At 36.9% G+C, this 23,164-nt stretch overlaps 1 protein-coding gene across 4 annotated transcripts in view; it reads left to right on the top strand.

The window, feature by feature from the left end:
• LIPI (lipase I) overlaps window positions 1-23,164 on the top strand; it is a 65,034-nt gene that overhangs the window by 40,477 nt on the left and 1,393 nt on the right. For 2 of the 4 annotated variants that reach the window (XM_043893060.1, XM_043893063.1), the window contains 3 exons: window positions 432-543; window positions 5,660-5,836; window positions 13,362-13,754. In XM_043893060.1, coding sequence (XP_043748995.1) covers window positions 432-543; window positions 5,660-5,836; window positions 13,362-13,464 — 392 coding nt within the window. In that variant the 3' untranslated portion in view covers window positions 13,465-13,754. Of the gene's footprint in view, window positions 1-431; window positions 544-5,659; window positions 5,837-13,361; window positions 13,755-23,164 lie in introns of those variants that run through there. The other 2 variants (XM_043893062.1, XM_043893061.1) reach the window with 2 other exon arrangements.

The raw sequence follows: 23,164 nt of genomic DNA on the forward strand, positions 1-23,164 counted from the left end.
TGTTTACCTTAGATGTACTGATAGAGAAAGATTAATTGATTTAAATTATGATATTTTTTGTTTTTTTTTTTCATTTATTTTTATTAGTTGGAGGCTAATTACTTTAGAATATTGTAGTGGTTTTTGTCATACATTGACATGAATCAGCCATGGATTTACATGTGTAGACCAGTTAGTATTTACTAATTATTTGACCAACTTTTCACCATACTTATGAATTACTGGCAAGCTTTCATTCCTCATTTTTTCAAGACAAGTTAAAATTTAACAAGAGGGAAAATATATTACCTGTGTGCCAAATGAATGCCTCTCACTATTATTTGTGGATATAATGTGTGCCAAAATTATATAAATATATATTTACATACATATCTGAACCAAAATAAAGTTTAAAAATAACATGAATTGCATTCCACATTTTTGTTTTGTAGCCTATTATTTTGTTCTCAGTATAGTTGTTCTGGATGAAAATATGAAGGATGGCTATGTTACATTTAAGTTATTAAACCAACTTGGAATCGTTGAAGAGCCAAGGCTCTATGAGTAAGTATAATTTAGTGTCTCTTACTTTTGTAAAATATATTTTCCCAAGCATCCACTGTGCAAGATAATCCAAACAGTATAAATTTTCTATGCAGTGAGTCTTAAATTGTTAAACATTAAATGGATCCCTGGTTGTCATATTCTAATTCACTCATTCTATGAATGGAGATGCAAAATATAGAAGAAACTAAATAATTTGTTCATGTTATACATCTAGATACTGCAAGAGTCAAAAGAAAAAAACTTTCCACCTAATTCTGAGCACTGCTAGGATGTGTTATAATAACTATTGATATTATTCCATAATATTGGGTTGGCCAAAAACGTTCTTTCACATTTTTCTGTAATGTCTTAGAGAAAAACCCAAATGAACTTCTTTGACCAACCCAATAGTTTATTACTTTAAATTGCTTAAAATTGTGTATAAACATATATACCCATGCACACATATATGTGTGATTCATTACTTATTCTTATCAGACACATGCTTTGTTAACTTTTAAATTTACTTTTTCAACAAGTGTTATTTAGTACCAACCAAATGTATTCAGGTGCTTCACTAAATAATGGGGGTCCAAACTGATATAAGAATGTTACCATTCTCGAGGTCACAGAATACTGGAGGAGACTAATGCATAATTACAGCTTTGAGTAATAAGTCTTGGAGTAACAGAACATTCATGAGCTATGGGAGTCCAGAGAGAGAAGCAAGGAAATGTTCAAAAGGATGGTATTACTGTCAGAGAATGGATGAGGGTGCTTTCAAAGGCATGGAGATAGAAAGTGGCTGAGTTCAGTAATAGCACACAGACTGCAGTCCTAGAGCAATTGTTTCAAACTTGTTCAGAAGGCAAACAAATTATGATTCTTGATTTCAAAGAATCATGTTCTGTGCAGAACACTATTTTAAATACTGATGCATTTTATTCAAATACCTGATGAGTACATTTTTCATGAAACATGTAAAAATATGAAACCCATACACAAGGTAAATCTGTCCATCTAAGCCTGGTCAATGACCTTCATGTTTTTCTATCAATAATTGTTTGCTAATGAAGTTAGTCATGCTTTGGGATATTAACTGTTTTAGATGCCATTAGAGTGAGATACTTTTAAATGATCTTTTATTTCCCTTTTCAAAATTAAAATAGGAGTATTTTCTTGCTGGAGAAAATGTGCTATACAGTAGAAAGTGAGAATAATCTATAATTACATCATGCAGGGATATTCCCATTTACCAGTTAGTTTATAACCATTCCTTTTTCTCCTCCTCCTCCTCCTATTTCTCCTTCCCTTCCACCCCCACCTCTTCCTTTTCCTCCTTTTTCTTCCTCTTATATATGCCCCTGTGCATGCATACATTATTTTTCACTTAGCAAAATTAGGATATTTTTGCAAATGTGTTCTGCTTTCTGATTTTTGCACTGGATGCTATAGCGTTCTTTTTTTTTTTTTTTACTATGTCACTAAAGATCACTTACACATTGTAATATGATGCCAAATATATTGATATGCCAATATAGGATTTTAAACCGAGTGTCGATATTGTGTATTCAGGTTAGAGTGACTCCTCACGTGATGAGTAATGGGGAGATTGGTGTGAAACAGGTGCAGAGTGGTGGCTATCATAATAATTTATATGAAAGATAATGGGGGCTTGGATCAAGTCACTGAAAGTGGGATTTTAAGATTTAGAATAGATTTGTTTTTGTGTTTAATTAAACGTGAAAGTGAAGGGAAAAGTGATTAGGAGTGACTTTGAGTTTTAAAGTTGGTGCCTATTTGAATTATGGTGTCATTCATTGAGCTAGGAGATACAAGGAGAGGAACCAATTTAACCATTCAATAACATTTCTTGAAGTGTACTAGAAATTAAGGACAAATTTAGGGAAAATTAGATTTCTGTTCCTTCATACTTTCAGTCTAGTGAGAAGATAGAGTTTATAAACACAGTAAGTTCCCTACATATGGATGAGTTCCATTCTGAGAGTGTGTTCATGAAGCCAATTTGTTCAGAAGTCCAACGAAGTTAGCCTAGGTACCCAACTAACACCATCGGCTACCTAGTACTGTCCTGTAAGGTTTATAATACTTTTCAAACAAATAATACATAAAACACAGACACAAAAATAAAGAAGAGGTTTTTAATCTTACAGTACAGTACTTTGAAAAGTACAGTAGTACCAGCTACATCACTGCTGCTTTTACACTTGCTCTCGGACTTCCTGCTTGAAATAACGATGCTGGACTACTGTACTCCATACAGTGCTTTTGTGTACTTAATTGTGCACAGCTACTTGTAGCAGATTAAGCATGTGACAGTCTACACCAGACACATGAACTAACTTGTGATTGGACGTGAGAACACATGTTCACATCTTCGAAACTTTACAACTTGAAGATTCGTATGTGGGGAACTTGCTGTACATAATACAAATAAAATAATGATATTCACCATTTCCATTTCCAAACAACTTTTAATATCTATATTGAGCTCTGGAGAAGGAAATGGCAACCCACACCAGTATTCTTCCCTGGAGAATCCCATGGATGGAGGAGCCTGGTGGCTACAATCCATGGGGTCACAAGAATTAGACATGACTTGTGTTCATTGGAAGGACTGATGCTGAAGCTGAAACCCCAATACTTTGGCCACCTCATGCGAAGAGTTGACTCATTGGAAAAGACCCTGATGTTGGGAGGGATTGGGGGCAGGAGGAGAAGGGGACGACAGAGGATGAGATGGCTGGATGGCATTACCGACTGGATGGGCATGAGTTTGAGTAAACTCCATGAGTTGGTGATGGACAGGGAGGCCTGGCGTGCTGCGATTCATGGGGTCGCCAAGAGTCAGACACGACTGAGTGACTGAACTGAACTGAACTAGCAGCTAAACCACCATCACCATATTGAGCTAGGCACTGTACTAGGAGCTGAATATCCTGCTGCTGCTGCGGCTGCTAAGTCGCGTCAGTGGTGTCCGACTCTGTGCGACCCCATAGACCAGGCTCTGCTGGCCCTGGGATTCTCCAGGCAAGAACACTGGAGTGGATTGCCGTTTCCTTCTCCAATGCATGAAAGTGAAAAGTGAAAGTGAAGTCGCTCAGTCGTGTCCGACTCTTTGCGACCCCATGGACTGCAGCCTACCAGGCTCCTCCATCCATGGGATTTTCCAGGCAAGAGTCCTGGAGTGGGGTGCCTTTGCCTTCTCCAGCTGAATATACTAGGATGAGAAAAACATGATACTATCCTCATTAAATTTATAGTCTAATAAAGGATATAAAATAAACAAGCAATGATAAAATTATGTAAATAAGATCTGTCTGTGAAAAATGTCTAGAGGCAAACCATAGAACGTATGGGAACATAAAATAGTGGAGTCACTAAAGCTTTTTCTAAGGACTTTTTATATTTGTTGAGACAAAACTGAGGAGCAGAAGTTAATCTGCTCTGCTGATTCCAGGCAGAGGTGCCAACAAAGGCAAAACTCCTGAAGCAGGAGGAAGTGTAGTCCATTTCAGGAGCTGAAGGAACTTTAATATGTCTGAGAACAGAGACAGGGAGAGGAAGAGGATGATGAGACTGGTAGAGAGCACCGAGATTTTGTAGGAATTAGAATTTTTAGGGCGTGTTCAAGGGTTTTTATTTTAGTCACTGAGTAAGTGAACACCAATAAAGTATTTGCTTTGGGGCAGTCTGGATAGAGCCAGGACTGGGGTTTTGTTTTGGAAAAACAGTTTGACCAGAGTGGATTGGAGAGTGAAAAGACAGGATGCTGTTACAAGAACAAAGGCACAGAACAATGGTGCCCTGAGATAAAGTGTTCTCAGTGGAAATGGAAAAATGAGGATGAGGATGGATGCAAAGGAGATTCAAGATATTCCATAGAGTGTAGGCACATAGGATAGATTAGATGTAGGAGTTGAAAGAGAGGATGATCTGAAGCATGAAGCCTAGTTGTCTGGTATGGACAGTGCATTGTGGTGCCATGTAAAATTATAAGGAAATTTCTAAGTTTTAGGGTTTTTGGTGAGAGGTGAGTGTTGGGGAAGATGTCATTAAATTTGAACTTACTGAGCTTTAGGCATTCTTGAGATATCCAAGTAGACATGGTGAATAACAGTTGTCTGGGTCTCATTAGACAGGGCTCAGCTGAAGGCAGAAACATGGTGATCAGGAGCAGACAGTTGGTATTTGGAATGAATGGGATAGATATGAGTTTTGTGGGGAAGACAACACGTTTCCATCTGGATACACTGACTTTGAAGTATCTCTGAGAAATCTAGATAAGTTCTTGGACAGAAGTTAGAGATGTGACCAATGACATTATGTTCCGTGAAAGAGGAGGTAGTCACTCTGACAGGGATGGGTTTTGAGGGGACTGATAACAACCTTTTTGGGGTCTAGATGCTTAAACAGGCCAAATATAAGATGGCACACGTGCTGGGTGTGCCGCCGGTTGGTTTTCAGCCATTCTGCGTTTGATAGTTGCCTCAAGGAAATTATTTAACAGATTTAAAAAAAATTTCCTGTCCTCTACTTTCCTTTCCCTCCCCTCCCCCGCCTTTCCCCTCTCCTCTCTCCTTCCTTCTTTCCTTCATGTCTCCCACCCATCCTCTCTCCTTTCCTCCTTCCCTTTCTTTCCTCCTCCTCTTCTTTCTTATTTTTTCCTCCTGCTCCTTTGTTCTTTCCTTTAGAGGCTGGCAGACCCATGATATGATAAAGTGGCACAGAACAGGCAAGGATTATTATTTGTGGGTCCAGTCTATTCAAAGAATGGTGATAGCTATTCAGGGGCTTATAAAAAGTAGCAAAATATGGATTCTCTAATCTTAGACAAGTGTAGAATCTAGATATTGAGGTGGAAAGACAAGATGTCCCAATTTTTCTCCAAAATATATTCCCAAAATATTTGCATGTGGGAGTTACATATCTTTTTGTTTTATCTTGCTTTTAATTAGTTTAGATTATTTTAATAAATGTCGCATATTTTATTGTTTGGCCTTTTCCCTGTAAGATTGGTATTTCTAACTAACATTGATAAGGTTATATTGATTTTAAAGTTGTCTTACATTTCAAATTACTAATATGATGAGATATCAAATTTTATGTTTAGGAGGCACAAAATATTTTACAAACTTCAAGAATTCAAGATTCTTGGTCAATTTTTAAATGATGTTGCAAATATTTCAAGCATTGGTTTGGCATATTTTCAAAGTTCAAATCAGCAATGTTCCACATGCAAGTACACTATTCGGCTTCTCAAGCTAAAATCACTTACATATCCAGAAAGGTAAGAAAACTAAATTCTGATTCCAATGTTATCCTTTAAACGTGAAAATATTCCTTTGCTAAGGAGTGGTTTAAAAATTCATGTTCTCGAATGTTTATTGTATATTTTAGATTATATTTATAAAAACAGTAGACAATCTAAAAGATATATAAAATTGTTTGGCTTAAATGAGATTTATTTTGGAATCACATTACCCAAGCAGAGAAAAAAGATATATAATTACTTCATGAGATACAGTAAACATGAACAAAAGTTAAACAAAAGTCTGCCTTCGAATTTTAACAGTTATTTCAATAGGGTTCTGGATTGCTAAAAAATGTCTCTGCCTTTGTTGACTGCAACACTTTCTCTTTATGTTCCTATATTTATATACTTGATTTCCCAATTAACTTTTTGTGAATGTTGACATAGTAAATAAGAATTTTTGGAGAATAAAAATGATAAAAGTGGTAAGTGGTAAGAATATTCATTTAGATGAGGTCTAAATTCACAGAGGGGAGGGCTGGAAAATTCTTTGAAATAATTTATAAATTATTTTGTAAGCTTTTGGCATGAGAATATTTAGTCATTCAAAAGTTAATGAGTGAAAAGTTATTGTAATGGAAAAAAAATCAAAGGGTAATTTTACTTTTGCCATTGACTGAAATACTTACAAAAATATCAAGTATGTGGGCATCTTCAGTTAGGAATATTAGCAACACCATTCCCTGACAAGTATATCAGACAGAAAGAAACTTTGGTAGCAGGGAAGGCAGTCATATATAAAGGACTAGAGCTGCAAGATTTTTAATCTTCAACTGATCTCTATATCTATTATTTTAACTATGTAAAGTCTATACTAAATATAAGAGTAGAAACTATATTTGTAGTGCTCAAAAAATAGATCTTAGAGAGGTCAAGTTTATTGTACCATCATATTCCCCTGGTCTCCTCCATTAATACCTCTCTGAGCCTCAGGATGGTAAATATAAATAAAGAAGTGTAGTTGTTGTAGTTTTACATCCTCTGTTTCTGGCACTTAAATGGAATCAATATACCCCCACTGTACAGATTTCACCAGATGACTTGCTCATTAAAAAACTTCTCCCACTCTTCAAAGGTAAAGCAAGAGGCCAGCTCCCTCCTTCTGCCCGCTTTGTCTAACTAACTTATTCATTGTTGTCATCATGGTAAGAAAACTTAAAGAGAGATCTACTTTCTTGGCAAAGTTTTAAGTGCACAATACAGTATTTATAATAGGCACAAGGTCTACAGCAGGCAAAAACAAGCAAACAAGAACCTCTTACAGGGCTTTCCTGGTAGCTCAGTAGTAAAGAATTTGCTTACCAATGCAGGAGACGCGGGTTCAATCCCTGATCCCATGGGATTCCACATGCCCGGAGCAACTAAGTCTGTACTGAGCCTGTGCCCTAGAGCCTAGGAGCCACAGCTACTGAGCCCATGCAACTACTGAAGCCTGAAGCCCTAGAATCCATGCTCTGCAACAAGAGAAGCCACTGCAATGAAAAGCCTGCACAGGGCAACTAGAGAGGAGCTCTCATTCGCCGCAGCTAGAGAAAAGCATGTGCAGCAACAAAGACCCAGCACAGACGTTAGTAAATATGAATTTTTTTTAAAAAATGCTGCACTTCCACCGAAGGGGGTGAGGGTTCAAAAAAAAAAAAAAAAAGCAACTTACTAAAGACGGAAAATCCAACCACAAATTCCAAAAGATAAAGGGGATAATGTGCATGCTAAGTTGCTTCAGTCATGTCTGACTCTGTGACCCAATGGACTGTAGCCCGCCAGGCTCCTCTGTTCATGGGATTCTCTAGGCAAGAACACTGGAGTGGGTTGCCGTTTTCTTCTCCAGGGGATCTTCCTGACCCACGGAAGAAGCCTGCATCTCTTTGTCTCCTGCATTGGCAGGTGAGTTCTTTATCACTAGGGCCACCTGGGAAGCCCAAGGGGCTATGTAGCCAGTTGTAATTGAAAACCCCATGGAAGATGTGGTTTCTGGCTTGGCCACATTCTGAGGATGAAGGATTGTTTGCTTGGCATCTCTTGGCTCAGGCATTAACATTGCTTCATTCTCAGTCTTCATGGTATCGAATCAGCTGCCCATACCTACTTGATTCCAAGTTCAAATCCCACAGGAAAAGAAATAAAGTTTTAAGATCCCACTGCATCTCACTGATTTTCATTAGGCAAATTCATATCTCTGGACCTCACAATGTGTTCAGGGAATTAGATTCTTCTGATTGTCCAGGGAAATAAGTTCCTTCATTGGTTTATGCTTAACTTTGAGACAAGATGGGATCAAATTTATCCAAAGTTTATAGACTGAGGATAGAGTAAAGGAAGATGAGGGTATTATTACATGAACGGGATAGATGGTTGGTGACAAAAATTACAGGCCACTACAGAGAGACTGAAAATATTTTGATATCAGGCAAAACATTAATTAAACATAGATTGTCCTCCTTGGAATATAGCCTGTGTGTGTGTTAGTCACTTAGCCGTGTCTGACTCTTTGCAACCTCATGGACTACAGCCCACCGGGCTCCTCTGTCCATGGGATTTTCCAGGCAAGAATACTGTAGTGGGTTGCCATTCCCTTCTCCAGAGGATCTTCACAACCCAGGGATCAAACTGAGGTCTCCTGTATTGAAGGCAGATTCTTTATCATCTGAGCCACCAGGGAAGCCCAATATATCCTACTAAAGTTAAATATTGATTTTACTAAAAACCATAATTTTGATTGGCTGACACAGTTAACTTGTGAATGAAAGCAATAAATGAATAGTTATGCTAGAGAATGCAAATTAAGATCATTTAAGATCTGGGTACTTCAAGCAGCTGGGGGTTAGGTTTTTTAAATAGATATGTTTATGTTTCTGCAAGGCTATAGTTTAATATTTTGACTTGATAAGACAGGTGAGAATAAGCATTGAAGTAACTCCTCAAATAATTTAATCCAGTGTCATAGAGGGTTTATGTACAAATTTAGACATTTTTCTTTTTTCAAATTAATTAAACATTTAAATCTCTAATTTTGTAGCTTTGGCCTCTATGTTTGACTTACTTTAGGATAACTTCTCTTGTTAATTCAGTATTGGTTTCATTAAATATTTTCAAGGTTCTTTTGAAAAATATAAAAATATTGAATTTTATATTGAAAACATTATAAATGAAGCTTAGATTTAATGAGGTTAATTAAGTATTTGGCTAAGAAGAGCCAAAAACTATCTTTAGAGAGTAACCTCAGAAAACCAGTTCAGTTACGCTATTTGTGCTGAAGTCATTCACACGTCATTTTGTCTTTTAAACTTCCCAATTAAAAGTCCAAGGTACCTTGGGAGAATGTGGGAATTGAAACTCTAGAATTCTGAAGGGTGTTTAAAGGAAGCAATTTTGGCAAAACTGTTTTACATTTTTGACAAAGTTTGCTCATTTATCCTGAGACTTGTCCACCATCTTCACTATCCACACTCCATTTTCTTCTGGATCCTCAAATGATGTTCTAGGTCAGGGTAATGTTGAGAGGTGATACAGATTAAGAACTCTAAACAATGTCAGCAGTGTGAACAACCGCTGTGTGTTTCTATTGATATATGCAATGTAAGCTATGCCTCGTATATGAAGAATTCTGTAGTTTTAGGATGACTGGATATGAGCTTTTTTACATACCATTAGAGTATTGAACATGAAGGTTATTATACCTAAATGTTTTTAGAAATCCAGTATTTTAATTGCCATATTAAGGGACAAGATATTATTTTCTACTTCTAAAATTGTTTTAAAGTTTTGTTGAAGTTGTATATGATTTTTGAAAATGTTTGATAATTAGGATAAGTGATTATCTTTTTAAGTTGTCTAAAATTATGACATAATTTTACCTGATAATTGTATAATTGGGCAGTGTAAGCAGAAAGTTTCAGGTTAAAATCCTAAAAACTACAGCACATGTATTTTCAATAACTATGCTTACCCAGTGGCTCAGTAGGTAAAGAATCCACTTGCAATATAGGAAACCTGGGTGACACAGGTTCACTCCCTGGGTCAGGAAGATCCCCTGGAGGAGGAAATGGCAACCCACTGCAGTGGTCTTGTCTGAAAAATCCCATGGACAGAGGAGCCTAGTGGGCTATAATCCAAAATGTAGCAAGGAGTCAACTGAGCAACTAAGCATGCAATGCTGTAAGATGTAATTATACTTATGTAAATACCAAGTAATCAATACACATCTTAACACAATTTGATTAAAAGTACATTATATAAATAAATATATAAATAAAATAGTAACTAAATATAAATGTATTTTACAATCAATCCTCATTCATAAAATAGTTGCTGTTCTTTATGTTTTTGCCTTGTAATATGTTCTGTAGGTTTTCAGTGTCATTTATAAAATATATATTTGTCTCTTAGCAGATGCTCGACTAGGGGCTTCCCAGGTGGTGCTAGTGGTAAAGAACCCAGCTGACAATGCAGGAGAGATGCAGGTTCAATCCCTGGGTTGGGAAGAGCCCCTGTAGGAAGGCATGGCAGTCCACTCCAGTATTCTTACCTGGAGAATCCCATGGACAGAGGAGCCTGATGGGCTACATCCATAGGGTCACAGAGAGTTGGACACGACTGAAGTGACTTATCACTCATGCACAGATGCTCAATTTATAGCAGTCCTTTCTTTTCATTTTCATTCCCTTCTCTTGTTGGTCCCCAATTTAACTTTTCTTATACTCATTTTGTCTATACACATATTTTTCAAGCAACAGACTGGACAAGTCAATAACTATATGAAAGATATTGGTCTGTTTTGCTGAAATAATTCATCAATAAAATGCTTTGTTCCCCAAAATTCTATGAAGCTATGTCTCATTCTGCAACCTCATAAACACCTCTACCTTTTTGTAAAAGTTCATTCATTGCTAATTTGTAAACTTCTTATCCAAATACTGTATTCACTTCTACCACACTTCTCACTCTTATAATTTAGTGATCAGAATAATCCTCATCCATCAGAGTTGTTGGGGATATAGGAAGACTCTAAGCAGAGTTAAGAACTTCAGAAAAAGAAATCTGCATTGATTGCAAATTTATCTGATAAAATGGAATTTATCTTGTGAGTTATTTGCCCTAAAGTCAATTCAAGCTTCTCCTTTAGGGAACAAATATTTTAAAAAGTGTTGGAGAAGACACTTGAGAGTCCCTTGGACTTCAAGGAGATCAAATCAGTCAATCCTAAAGGAAATTAGTCCTTAATATTCATTGGAAGGACTGATGCTGAAGCTGAAACTCCAATACTTTGGCCACCTGATATGAAAAACTGACTTCTTGGAAAAGAGCCTGATGCTGGGAAATACTGAAGGCGGGCCAGAAGGAGACAACAGAGGATGAGACGGTTGTATGGCATCACCAACTTAATGGACATGACTTTGAGCAAGCTCCGGGAGTTGGTGATGGACAGGGATGCCTGGCATGCTACAGTCCATGGGGTTGCAAAGAGTCGGACATGACTAAGCAACTGAACTGAACTGATATAAGAAAGATTTTTAATTTTTTTCCCAAGGTGTATTTTTTGGATGATGTATATGATTTAAGGAAAAATTATTGTATGTAAAGGATTAATGACTTAATTGAAGATTTAGGCATTAAAGGGAATCCCAGAGATGTTTGGCTTGTTTTACTATTAGTGAACTTCTTATAAGATGAATAATAGTAGTTAAATTTATTTTTGGTTGTTGTTCAGTTGCTCAGTCCTTGTGACCCCATGGACTGCAGAATGCCAGACTTCCCTGTCTTTCATCATCTCCCAGAGCTTGCTTAAACTCATGTCCATTGAGCCAGTGATGCCATCCAACCATCTTACCTCTGTTCTCCTCCTGCCTTCAGTCTTTCCCAGCATCAGGCTCTTTTCCAGTAAGTTAGCTCTTCCCTTCAGGTGGCCAAAGAATTGGAGCTTCAGCTTCAGCATTAGTCCTTCTAATGAATATTCAGAGTTGATTTCCTTTAGGATAGACTGGTTGGATCTCCTTGCAGTCCACAGGACTCCCAAGAGTCTTCTCCAACACCACAGTTCAAAAGCATTAATTCTTCAGCGTTCAGTCTTCTTTAAATTTATTTAGCATCTACTATATCTCAAATGCTATTTTTACAATCTTTGTAACAACTCTATAAGTTAAGTATTTTCTTTGTTTTGTTAGTAAAGGAACAGAAACTCAGAGTTTTAAAATAACATGTCTAAGGTCTCTTAGCTGAGAATTGCCTTTGTCATGACAGGAAGCCAAACTTTTCTTGTTGTTGTTTTTTTTTCTTGTCTTGGTTTTTTTCATTTGTTGTTTCCTTCATTTTTAGCTGCTGCTATTTTTATAGGAATAAAGTTTTTCACTAATTAATATAGTCAGTTATTCCAATTGTGGGACATTTGGAAATTTTAATTCACATGTAGTCCTATAACTAAGAGATAACACCATTAATATTTTGTCATGTTTACTTATAATCACACATGCTACAGTTGAATCATGAATTTAATTATTTGATTCACTGTCTTCTTAATCATGTTTTACATAGACAAGTGTTACATACAACTCCATCGCTCGTTAAGTAGAAACAGGGTAAAGTCATTAGGATATGCCACAGAGGAAAAAATAAGCATGTGTGTCATTTTAATTTTTATGTAAAAGTCTAATCTATTTTTTTACATAAAAATTTAATTTTTATGTAAAATCTAAAATCTACAGTCTAAATAGTGTCATTTTAAGTTTTATGTAAATTCTAAACAGAAAGTCACTAGGATATGCCACAGAGGAAAAAATAAGCATGTGTGTCATTTTAATTTTTTTGTAAAATCTAAGCAGAATTTTGATGTAAAATCTATCTAAATAGATAGACTATGAAAATTTGCTAAATTTATAAAATTTAGATGCAGTTACTTGTACTCAGGGAAAAAACTAAAATACCTTATGTGGGTGGTTAACAGAACTCTTAACATTCCCTGTTGGCTGTGGATGCTAACAGATGCTTGAATGAAATGCTTGCTTTAAGTTTAATTACCTAGATAATTGCAGTAACCATTTAGTTGCTTTTCCTGTTTAGATCTGTCCATATAGATAATGTGCGATTAATGAGAATCAGCACTGCCAAACTATTGGGAGTGTGAGTGATAAAAATGTGATGCCTCATGGTCCAGAATAAACTGTGTGTCTAACTCAGTCAATAATTAGCTGTCTGTAACAAACAGTGATGGAGACTACACAAACAATATAGTTCTTCTGAGCATTTCCAGTAGACTGGCCTTCCAGACTTAGGGACTGAGAGGAATATTTGTAGTGGAGGTACCTGTGTGACTTCTTGAGAAAAGTTGAATTAAATCTACTTTAAAATTTTTTGCTTAATAAGTAAAATGTACTCTTTTCGGCATATAGTTCTATGAGTTTTAGTAAGCACATAGAATCATGTAACCACCACCACAATTAATATACAGAACATTTTCATCAATCGCAAAAGCTACTTATGCTGTCCCTTTATTGCCAACTCCCCACAGCTACTCTCTCGCAACCTCGGCACCTAGATTGGCCTTTTCCAGAACTTTATATAAGTGGAATCATATGGTATGTTGCCTTTTAAATATTGCTTCTTTCATTTAGCTTTAGACATTTAAAACTCACCCATGTTGTTGCTTATATCAATGGAATGTTATTGATACATAGTATTTCATTGTGTGTATATACCACAGTTCCTTTATCCTAGTTGGAGGAAAAATATAACTTGTTCATAATTTTTTATATCTGTCCAGGATAAAGCCAAAAGAAATATTTACCTGCAGCTTTTTATGTGAACCTAAGTTTTCGTTTATCTTAAATACTTAGAGATTGTAAGGTCATATTATGAGTGATGGGGCTTCCCTGGTGGCTCAGATGGTAAGAATCTGCCAGCAATGCAGGAGACCCAGGTTTGATCCCTGGGTTGAGAAGATCCCCTGGAGAAGGGAATGGCTACCCACTCCAGTATTCTTGCCTGGAAAATTCCAGGGGCAGAGAAGCCTGGTGGGCTACAGTCCATGGAGTAACAAAGAGCCAGACATGGCGGAGCAACTAACATGTTCACTTTTCACTTTCATTGTGAGTGTATGTTTAACCTTATAAGCAACTGCCAGACTGTTTTCCAAAATGACTGTACATTTTGCATCCCCAATGGCACTGCCCAGAGTTCCATTGCTCTCTTACACCCAAAACTGCACCTTCACCAGTTTTTTGTTGTCTTTGCTCTTCTAACACGTGTGTAGAAAACGAAAACACTTCTGTTCACTATGTTTTTAACTTTGTCATTAACTCTAATAACAAATGATGTTGATGACCTCTGCCATTTAATTGAGGGTATCTGCATCTTTAATGTAATTGTAGGTACAGTTGGGTTTAAATCTGCCATCTTGCTATTTTGTTTTCTGTTTGTCCCATCTTTTCTTTGTTCCCATTTTCTCATTGTCTGCCTTTTGGATAAACTGAGGAGTCTATGATTCCATCTAGAGGAGGACATGGTAACCCACTACAGTATTCTTGTCTGGAGAATCCAAAGGACAGAGGAGCCTGGCAGGCTATAGTCCACAGGGTTACTCGGAGACGGACATGACAGAAGCAACTTAGCATGCATGCTTATGATTCCATTTAATCTTCTTTATCAGTGGAAGAAGTTGATTATTTAGTGGTTCCTATGGAGTTATATTATAATCTTCATTTTATCACAGTCTACCAAGTGAATTTTACCACTTCACATATAACATGAGGACCTTACAGTAGTATACTTCCATTTCTCTCTTGTGCTGTTCTTGGCATATATTTTAATTATACATATGCTAAAATCTCTATAAAGTGTATCACTTTTCTTTAAAGAGACATTTCTGTTAAAATACATGAATAATTAGAAAGTCTTACATATTTTTTCCATACATTTACCATTTCTGGTGTACTTCTAACCTGTATTAGATGCGTATTTTCATCTGGTACAATTTACCTTATGACAAAAGGAGCTCCTTTAAGATTTTTTTGTAAGATCAGATAGTTGTGAATGCTTTCAACTTTTGTGTGTTTTTATGATGTCTTTATTTTTAAAGATGATTTCTCTGGGTGTGGAATTCTAGTTTGACAGTTGTTCTTTTACTTTCAATACTTTAGGGATGTTACTGTGCTGTCTTAAACCATGCATTGAGTTTAATGAGAAATATATTATTACTATCCTTCCTTTGTTGCTATGAACAAAATAAAACTCTTCTGTGACTGGTTTTAAGAGTTTCTCCTTATCACGGATTTTAAGCAGTTTAATTCAATGTGACTTTTTAAAATTTTTTCCATACCTCTTGTGATTAGTGTTTGTTGACCTTTATTGGATCCACGGGTTTATAGATTTCATCAGATTTTATCTAAACTTTTCACTTATTTTGAAATATCTCTTGCTGGTGTCCCTACTCTCTAGTATCTCTTTGGGGACTCTAATTTTCAAATTTATTAGGTTATTTGAAGATGTCCCACTGGTCACTGAAGCTCTGATTTTAAATTTAATTTTCTCCCTGCATTTCATTTTGAATGTTTCTCTTGCTACGTCTTCAAGTTCATTATTCTTTTCTTCTGCAATATCTAAGCTGTTATTTAACTATTATAGGACATTTTTCATCTCAGATATTGTACTTTTCATCTATGGATGTTTCATTTTAATCTTTAAATATGTTTCATGTCTCTACTTACCTATTTGAACACATGAAATACAATTATAGTAGCTCTTTCAATACCTTTACCATCAGAGCCACCAGGGAATTGCCATCTGTTGGATCATAGAAAAAGCAAGAGAATTTTAGAAAAACATGCACTTCTCTTTCATTGACTATGCTAAAGCCTTTGACTGTGTGGATCACAACAAACTGTGGAAAATTCTTAGAGATAGGAATACCAGGCCACCTTACCCTCCTGTGAAACCTGTATGCAAATCAAGAAGCAAGAGTTTGAACTGGCTTTGGAACAACAGACTGCTTCCAAATTGGTAAAGGAGTATGTCAAGGCTGCAAAGAATATAATCAGATTTTGCTGTTGACCATAAGGTGATGTCCATGTGTAGAGTCTTCTCTTGTGTTGTTGGAAGAGGGTGTTTGCTATGACCAGTGCATTCTCTTGGCATAACTCTATTAGCCTTTGCCCTGCTTCATTCTGTACTCCAAGGCCAAATTTGCCTGTTACTCCAGGTGTTTCTTGACTTCCTACTTTTGCATTCCAGTCCCCTATAATGAACAGGACATCTTTTTTGGGTATTAGTTCTAGAAGATCTTGTAGGTTTTCATAGAACCGTTCAACTTCAACTCCTTCAGCATTACTGGTTGGGGCGTAGACTTGGATTACCATGATATTGAAATGTTTGCTGTGGAAACGAACAGAGATTGTTCTGTCGTTTTTGAGACTGCATCCAAGTACTGCATTTCAGAGTCTTCTGTTGACTATGATGGCTACTCCATTTCTTCTAAGGGATTCTTGCACACAGTAGTAGATATAATGGTCATCTGAATTAAATTTACCCATTCCAGTCCATTTTAGTTCATTGATTCCTAATATGTCAATGTTCACTCTTGCCATCTCCTGTTTGATCGCTTCCAATTTGCCTTGATTCATGGGCCTAACATTCCAGGTTCCTATGCAATATTGCTGTTTACAGCATTGGACTTTGCTTCCATCACCAGTCACATCCACAATTGCGTGTTGTTTTTGCTTTATCTCCACCACTGATCTCCAGTAGCATATTGGGCACCTACCGACCTAGAGAGTTCATCTTTCAGTGTCCTATCTTCTTGCCTTTTCATACTCTTCATGGGGTTCTCAAGGCAGGAATACTGAAGTGGTTTGCCATTCCCTTCTCCAGTGGACCATATTTTGTCAGAACACCCCACCATGACCCGTCCGTCTTGGGTGGCCCCACATGGTGTGGCTCATAGTTTCATTGATTTAGACAAAGCTGTGGTCCATGTGATCAGATCTGACCCAAGAAAAGGAAGTTCAGAAAAGCAAAATGGCTGTCTGGGAGGCCTTACAAATAGCTGTGAAAAGAAGAGACACAAAAAGCAAAGGGGAAAAGGAAAGATATACCCATTTGAATGCAGAGTTCCAAAATATAGCAAAGAGAGATAAGAAAGCCTTCCTCAGTGATCAGTGCGAAGAAATAGAGGAAACCAATAGAATGGGAAAGACTAGAGATCTCTTCAAGAAAATTAGAGATACCAAGGGAACATTTCATGCAAAGATGGGCTCAATAAAGGACAGACATGGTATGGACCTAACAGAAGCTGAGGATGTTAAGAAGAGGTGGCGAGAATACACAGAAGAACTGTACAAAAATATCTTCATGACCCAGATAATCACGATGGTGTGATCATTCACTTAGAGCCAGACATCCTGGAATGTGAAGTCAAGAAGGCCCTAGGAAGCATCACTACGAACAAAGCTAGTGGAGGTGATGGAATTCCAGTTGAGCTATTTCAAATCCTAAAAGATGATGCTGTGAAAGTGCTGCACTCAATATGCCAGCAAATTTGGAAAACTCAGCAGTGGCCACAGGATTGGAAAAGGTCAGTTTTCATTCCAATCCCAAAGCAACGCGATACCAAAGAATGCTCAAACTACCACACAATTACATGCGTCTCACATGCTAGTAAATTAATGCTCAAAGTTCTCCAAGACAGGCTTCAACAATACATGAACCGAGAACTTCCAGATGTTCAAGCTGGTTTTAGAAAAGGCAGAGGAACCAGAGGTCAAATTGCCAACATCTGCTGGATCATCAAAAAAGCAAGAGAGTTTCAGAAAAACATCTATTCCTGCTTTATTGACTATGCCAAAGCCTTTGTGTGGATCACAATAAACTGTGGAAAATTCTGAAAGAGATGGGAATACCAGACCAACTGATCTGCCTCTTGAGAAATCTGTATGCAGGTCAGGAAGCAATGGTTAGAACTGGACATGGAACAACAGGCTGGTTCCAAATAGGGAAAAGAATACATCAAGGCTGTATATGATCACCCTGCTTATTTAACTTATATGCAAAGTACATCATGAGAAACGCTGGGCTGGATGAAGCACAAGCTGGAATCAAGATTGCTGGGAGAAATATCAGTAACTTCAGGTATGTAGATGACACCACCCTTATGGCAGAAAGTGAAGAAGAACTGAAAAGCCTCTTGATGAAAGTGAAAGAGGAGAGTGAAAAAGTTGGCTTAAAGCTCAGCATTCAGAAAACTAAGATCATAGCATCCAGTCCCATCACTTCAGGGCAAATGGATGGGGAAACAGTGGCAACAGTGGCAGACTTTATTTTCTTGGGCTCCAAAATCACTGCAGATGTTGACTGCAGCCATGAAATAAAAAACGCTTACTCCTTGGAAGAAAAGTTATGACCATACTAGACAGCATATTGAAAAGCAGAGACATTACTTTGCCAACAAAGGTCTAATCAAGGCTATGGTTTTTCCAGTGGTCATGTATGGATGTGAGAGTTGGACTATAAAGAAAGCTGAGCACCGAAGAAGTGATCCTTTTGAACTGTGATGTTGAAGAAGACTCTTGAGAGTCCCTTGGACTGCAAGGAGATCCAACCAGTACATCCTAAAGGAAATCAGTCCTGAATGTTCATCGGAAGGACTGATGCTGAAGGTGAAACTTCAATACTTTGGCCACCTGATGTGAAGAACTGAATCACTGGAAAAGACCCTGATGCTGGGAATGATTTAAGGCAGGAAGAGAAGGGGATGACAGAGGATGAGATGGTTGGATGACATCACCGACTCAGTGGACATGAGTTTGAGTAAACTCTGGGAGTTGGTGATGGACAGGGAAGTCTGGTGTGCTGCAGTCCTTTGGGTTGCAAAGAGTTGGACACAACTGAGTGATTGAACTGAACTGAACTGAATTGATATCAAGGCTGTATATTGTCACTCTGCTTGTTTAACTTATATGCAGAATAGATCATGCAAAATGCCAGGTGGATGTAGTACCACCTGGAATTAAGATTGCTGGGAGAAATATCAATAACCTTAGGTATGCAGATGATACTACCCTTATGGCAGAAAGCAATGAGGAACTAAAGAGCCTCTTGATGAAAGTGAAAAAGGAGACTGAAAAAGTTGGCTTAAAATTCAGCATCCAAAAATTTAAGATCATGACTTCAGGTCCTATCACTTCATGGCAAATAGATGGGGAAACAACAGAAACAGTGACAGACTTTATTTTCTTGGGCTCCAAAATCACTGCAGATGGTGACTGCAGCCATGAAATTAAAAGACACTTGCATTTTGGAAGAAAAACTATGACCTAGACAGCATGTTAAAAAAAACAGAGACATTACTTTGTCGACCAAGGTTCATATAATCAAAGCTATGGTTTTTGCAGTAGTCATGTATGGATGTGAGAGTTGGACCATAAAGAAAGCTGAGCAATGAAGAATTGATGCTTTTGAACTGTGGTGTTGGAGAAGACTCTTGAGAGTCCCTTGGACTGCAAGGAGATCCAATCAGTCAACCCTAATGGAAATCAACTCTGAATATTCATTGGAAGGACTGATGCTGAAGCTGAAACTCCAATACTTTGGCCACCTGAAGGGAAGAGCTGACTCACTGGAAAAGAGCCTGATGCTGGGAAAGACTGAAGGCAGGAGGAGAAGGGGACGACAGAAGACGAGATGGTTGGATGGCATCACTTTTTCAGTGGACATAAGTTTAAGCAAGCTCCAGGAGATAATGCAAGACAGGGAAGCCTGGTGTGCTGCAATCCATGGGATCGCAAAGAGTTGGACACAATTTAGTAACTGAAATCCACCACCACCACCAACAATGTCTTTGCTGCTTCTCACATCTGTGCTAGCTCTTGGTTGATTTCAATTGGTTGCCTTCATATGGGTCAATTTTCCTGCTTTTTTGCACGCTTGGTGTTTCTTGATTAGATGCCAGACACTGTATTTTATCATGTTAGGTGCTCCATATTTTTGTATTCTTATAAATCTTCTTTTATTCCCAAGGTACTATTTAGTTACTTTTAGGAAGATTGGTTCTTTCTGGTTCTGCTTTCAAAGTTTTTTAGGTAGGACCGGAATCATGCTAACTTTATGGGTAATAATCCCCACTACTAAGGCAAGATCATTCTATTCTCTTTACTCAGTTACCTGCAGGTAGGAACAGATACCTTTGTTAGTGCTAGGAACCTTATCCTAAGTAACTTTTTAAAAGAACCCTAGATGCCTAAATGTGATATGTTGTACAAAAGCCTTAGGGGAGATGTTTTAGAAATAAAGAAGCATGTATACTTATTGTATTTTGTAAAATATATATGGATTAAAAGTAAAAAACTAATTATATTTGAATTCTAGAGATTTTTTTAATTCTTGGATTTCTTCTGTATTTTCACTGAAGTTTATGCTTTATCAATGTACTGTGCTCATTTCTGCTAATTTGTGGTAAACAAAGCTTTAGAAGTGTAACATTCGATGCTTTTTTTATTTAAAAAAAACACTAAATATTCTTATCCCTATAATATTTCAACATATATCACATTTTTTTCTAATTATACAGTTTAACTTTTTTTTTTTATCCTGGGGATAAGGAACTAATAATAACATAGAATAAATGATCTCAATATTAGAGTCTCCTGGCAATAGAACTATATAGGCTTTCACAATGTAAAAACAGGAAAATTATTTTTCCTCATATATTATGGTAAAATTTAACTCTGAAGCTGTAATGAACCTGACCAAATTGTTTTATAATGCTTGTGAAAGCTTTGTAAAATGTGGATATTTAATAAAATATATGCATTTACTATATTGAACATATGTCAATCGTAATAGGATAGTGAGCTTTCATTTTATTGTAGAAAATAAACAGAAACACACTTGCTTTAAGGTTGTATTAAAATATGTTAGTAGGACAATTACTTGATGACAGATACAATTTATTATTAGGTTGGTGCAAAACTAATTGCAGTTTTGTGTTGTTGAACTTTGCCATTTGATATTGGAATACATTCTTAAATAAATGTAATTATGTTATACATCATTTTAATGCATATTTCTCACCATATTTATTTATATTTTTGCTAATGACTTAACACTTCCTGTTTATTTTATATTTATTTTAGACTAGGGAAATTATGTTAGACAGAAAGCAATTCGAGAGATTTGAGTTCAAAATGGGTCAGAAAGCAGCACCATCAACAACACGTTTGGCCCATGCGCTGCTAAGGAGCATTCAGGGCAGTGACGGTTCATGGAGCTCTGCGAAGGAGACGAGAGCCTTAACGCGAGGAGCGTGGTGGCCGGCCGTAGGAAGTTGGCAACAGCAAATTGAGAGCCATCATCAAAGCTGATCCACTTACAACTCACAAGAAGTTGCTGAAGAACTCAGCATTGACCATTCTATGGTCGTTTGGCTTTTGAAGCAAATTAGAATGGTGAAAAAGCTCAATAAGTGGGTACCTCTTGAGCTGACTGAAGATCAAAAAAATCATCCTTTGAAGTGTTGTCTTCTCTTACTCTATGCAATAATGAACCATTTCTCAATCAGATTTTGATGTGCAATGAAAAGTGGATTTTATATAACAACCAGTGACTATCAGTTCAGTGTTTAGACTAAGAAGACGCTCCAAAGCACTTCCCAAAGCCAAATTTTCACCAAAAAATGGGCTGTTTGGTGGTCTGCTGCCTGTCTGACCCACTAAAGATTTCCGAATCCCAGCGAAACCATCACATGTGAGAAGTATGCTCAGAAAATGGATGAGATGTACTGACAACTGCAATGGCTGCAGCCAGCATTGGTCAACTGAAAGGGCCCAGCTCTTCTCCGTGACAACGCCTGACCCCACATCACAAAATAAATGCTTCAAAAGCTGAAGGAATTGGGTTACAGAAGTTTCGCCTCACCCACTATATGCACCTGACCTCTCGCCAACCGACTGCCACTTCTTCAAGTGTCTCAACAACTTTTTGCAGGGAAGACACTTCCACAACCAGCAGGAGGCAGAAAATGCTTTCCAAGAGGTCATCGAATACTGAAGCATGGGTTTTTATGCTACAGGAATAAACAAACTTATTTCTCATTGGCAAAAGCGTGTTGATTTTAGTGGTTCCTATTTTGTTTAATAAAGATGTGTTTGAGCCTAGTTACAGTGATTTAAAATCCACAGTCTGAATCCGCAGTTACATTTTCACCAACCTGATAATAAATCTGACAACCTTGTCTGACTATGACAACTTAATACTGAAGTGAATCAGGGACATCCAGACCATTGAAGGCTCACTCAGTGAAGAAAGTCTTTAATTTAGTAGGCTAAATGAAAAATTGACATAAGAATATATGCATTTGTTAGGGGAAGTGTTAAAGTCTTTCTTCCACTTAATAATGGAGAAAGGATTATGTCTGATTTTTCAATTACATTCTGGTCTCTGACAATTTACCACAAAGCTACTTTTGCTAATATCTAAGAATCTTTTAAGATTGAAGTACTGATATTTCACACTTCTATACTATTAAATTTTCAAATGTATTTATTACTTCAAGTGGAAAAATACTGTAATATTCTATATCAGCTTTTATAATTAAAGATAAATGTGTCCATATTTGATTAATTTTCAAATGTTATCAGATATAGGAAGTTGATGTAAAATGGAAGAATTTAACCTAACAATATTGTTGAATATTTTAAAATATGTTTAGTCAGGAAGTTGATGTAAAATGGAAGAATTTAACCTAACAATATTGTTGAATATTTTAAAATGTGTTTAGTCATGTCCCAAGTTAGAAGAAGATGGGGAGAAATGTATCTCTTGATCTAGAGCAGTGCACTTGTCAAATAAGGGTGAGCTACCAGCACCTGTGCAGTTGAATTGTCCCCTTTTCCTTGATTACATTAGTATGGCTGGTACTGGAAATTTCCGTTTATTTCTACCATTTTTTTTCCTTTAGCTCCTTTCCTCAACTTTGACCAATCTTTGTTTATTTTAGTTGATTACTTTTTTGAGGGTTTCAAGATATTAACAAGAAGATAAATTACTGGACATGATTCACCACAGTGACTTGAATTCTCAGAAATCTTGAAATACTGAATACACAATTTCTCCAAGATATAGAATGATTTAAATGTTATTATTTCCATTTTAACAGGTGGCAGAGGATTGATTAAATATTTTGGCAAAATTGTCTGTGAATTCAGTCCAACTCTTCCGTGGTGGCTATCATGATAGAAGTGGCCTAGCCACTAAGAGTTGAGTTCAGTTTTCAGCTGTTTCAGTATCCCAAAATATTTCCTATTCAGTGTGAGTATTCCAGTGAAG

Source organism: Cervus elaphus, chromosome 31 (assembly GCF_910594005.1).
Source record: "Cervus elaphus chromosome 31, mCerEla1.1, whole genome shotgun sequence".
Taxonomy (NCBI): domain Eukaryota; kingdom Metazoa; phylum Chordata; class Mammalia; order Artiodactyla; family Cervidae; genus Cervus; species Cervus elaphus.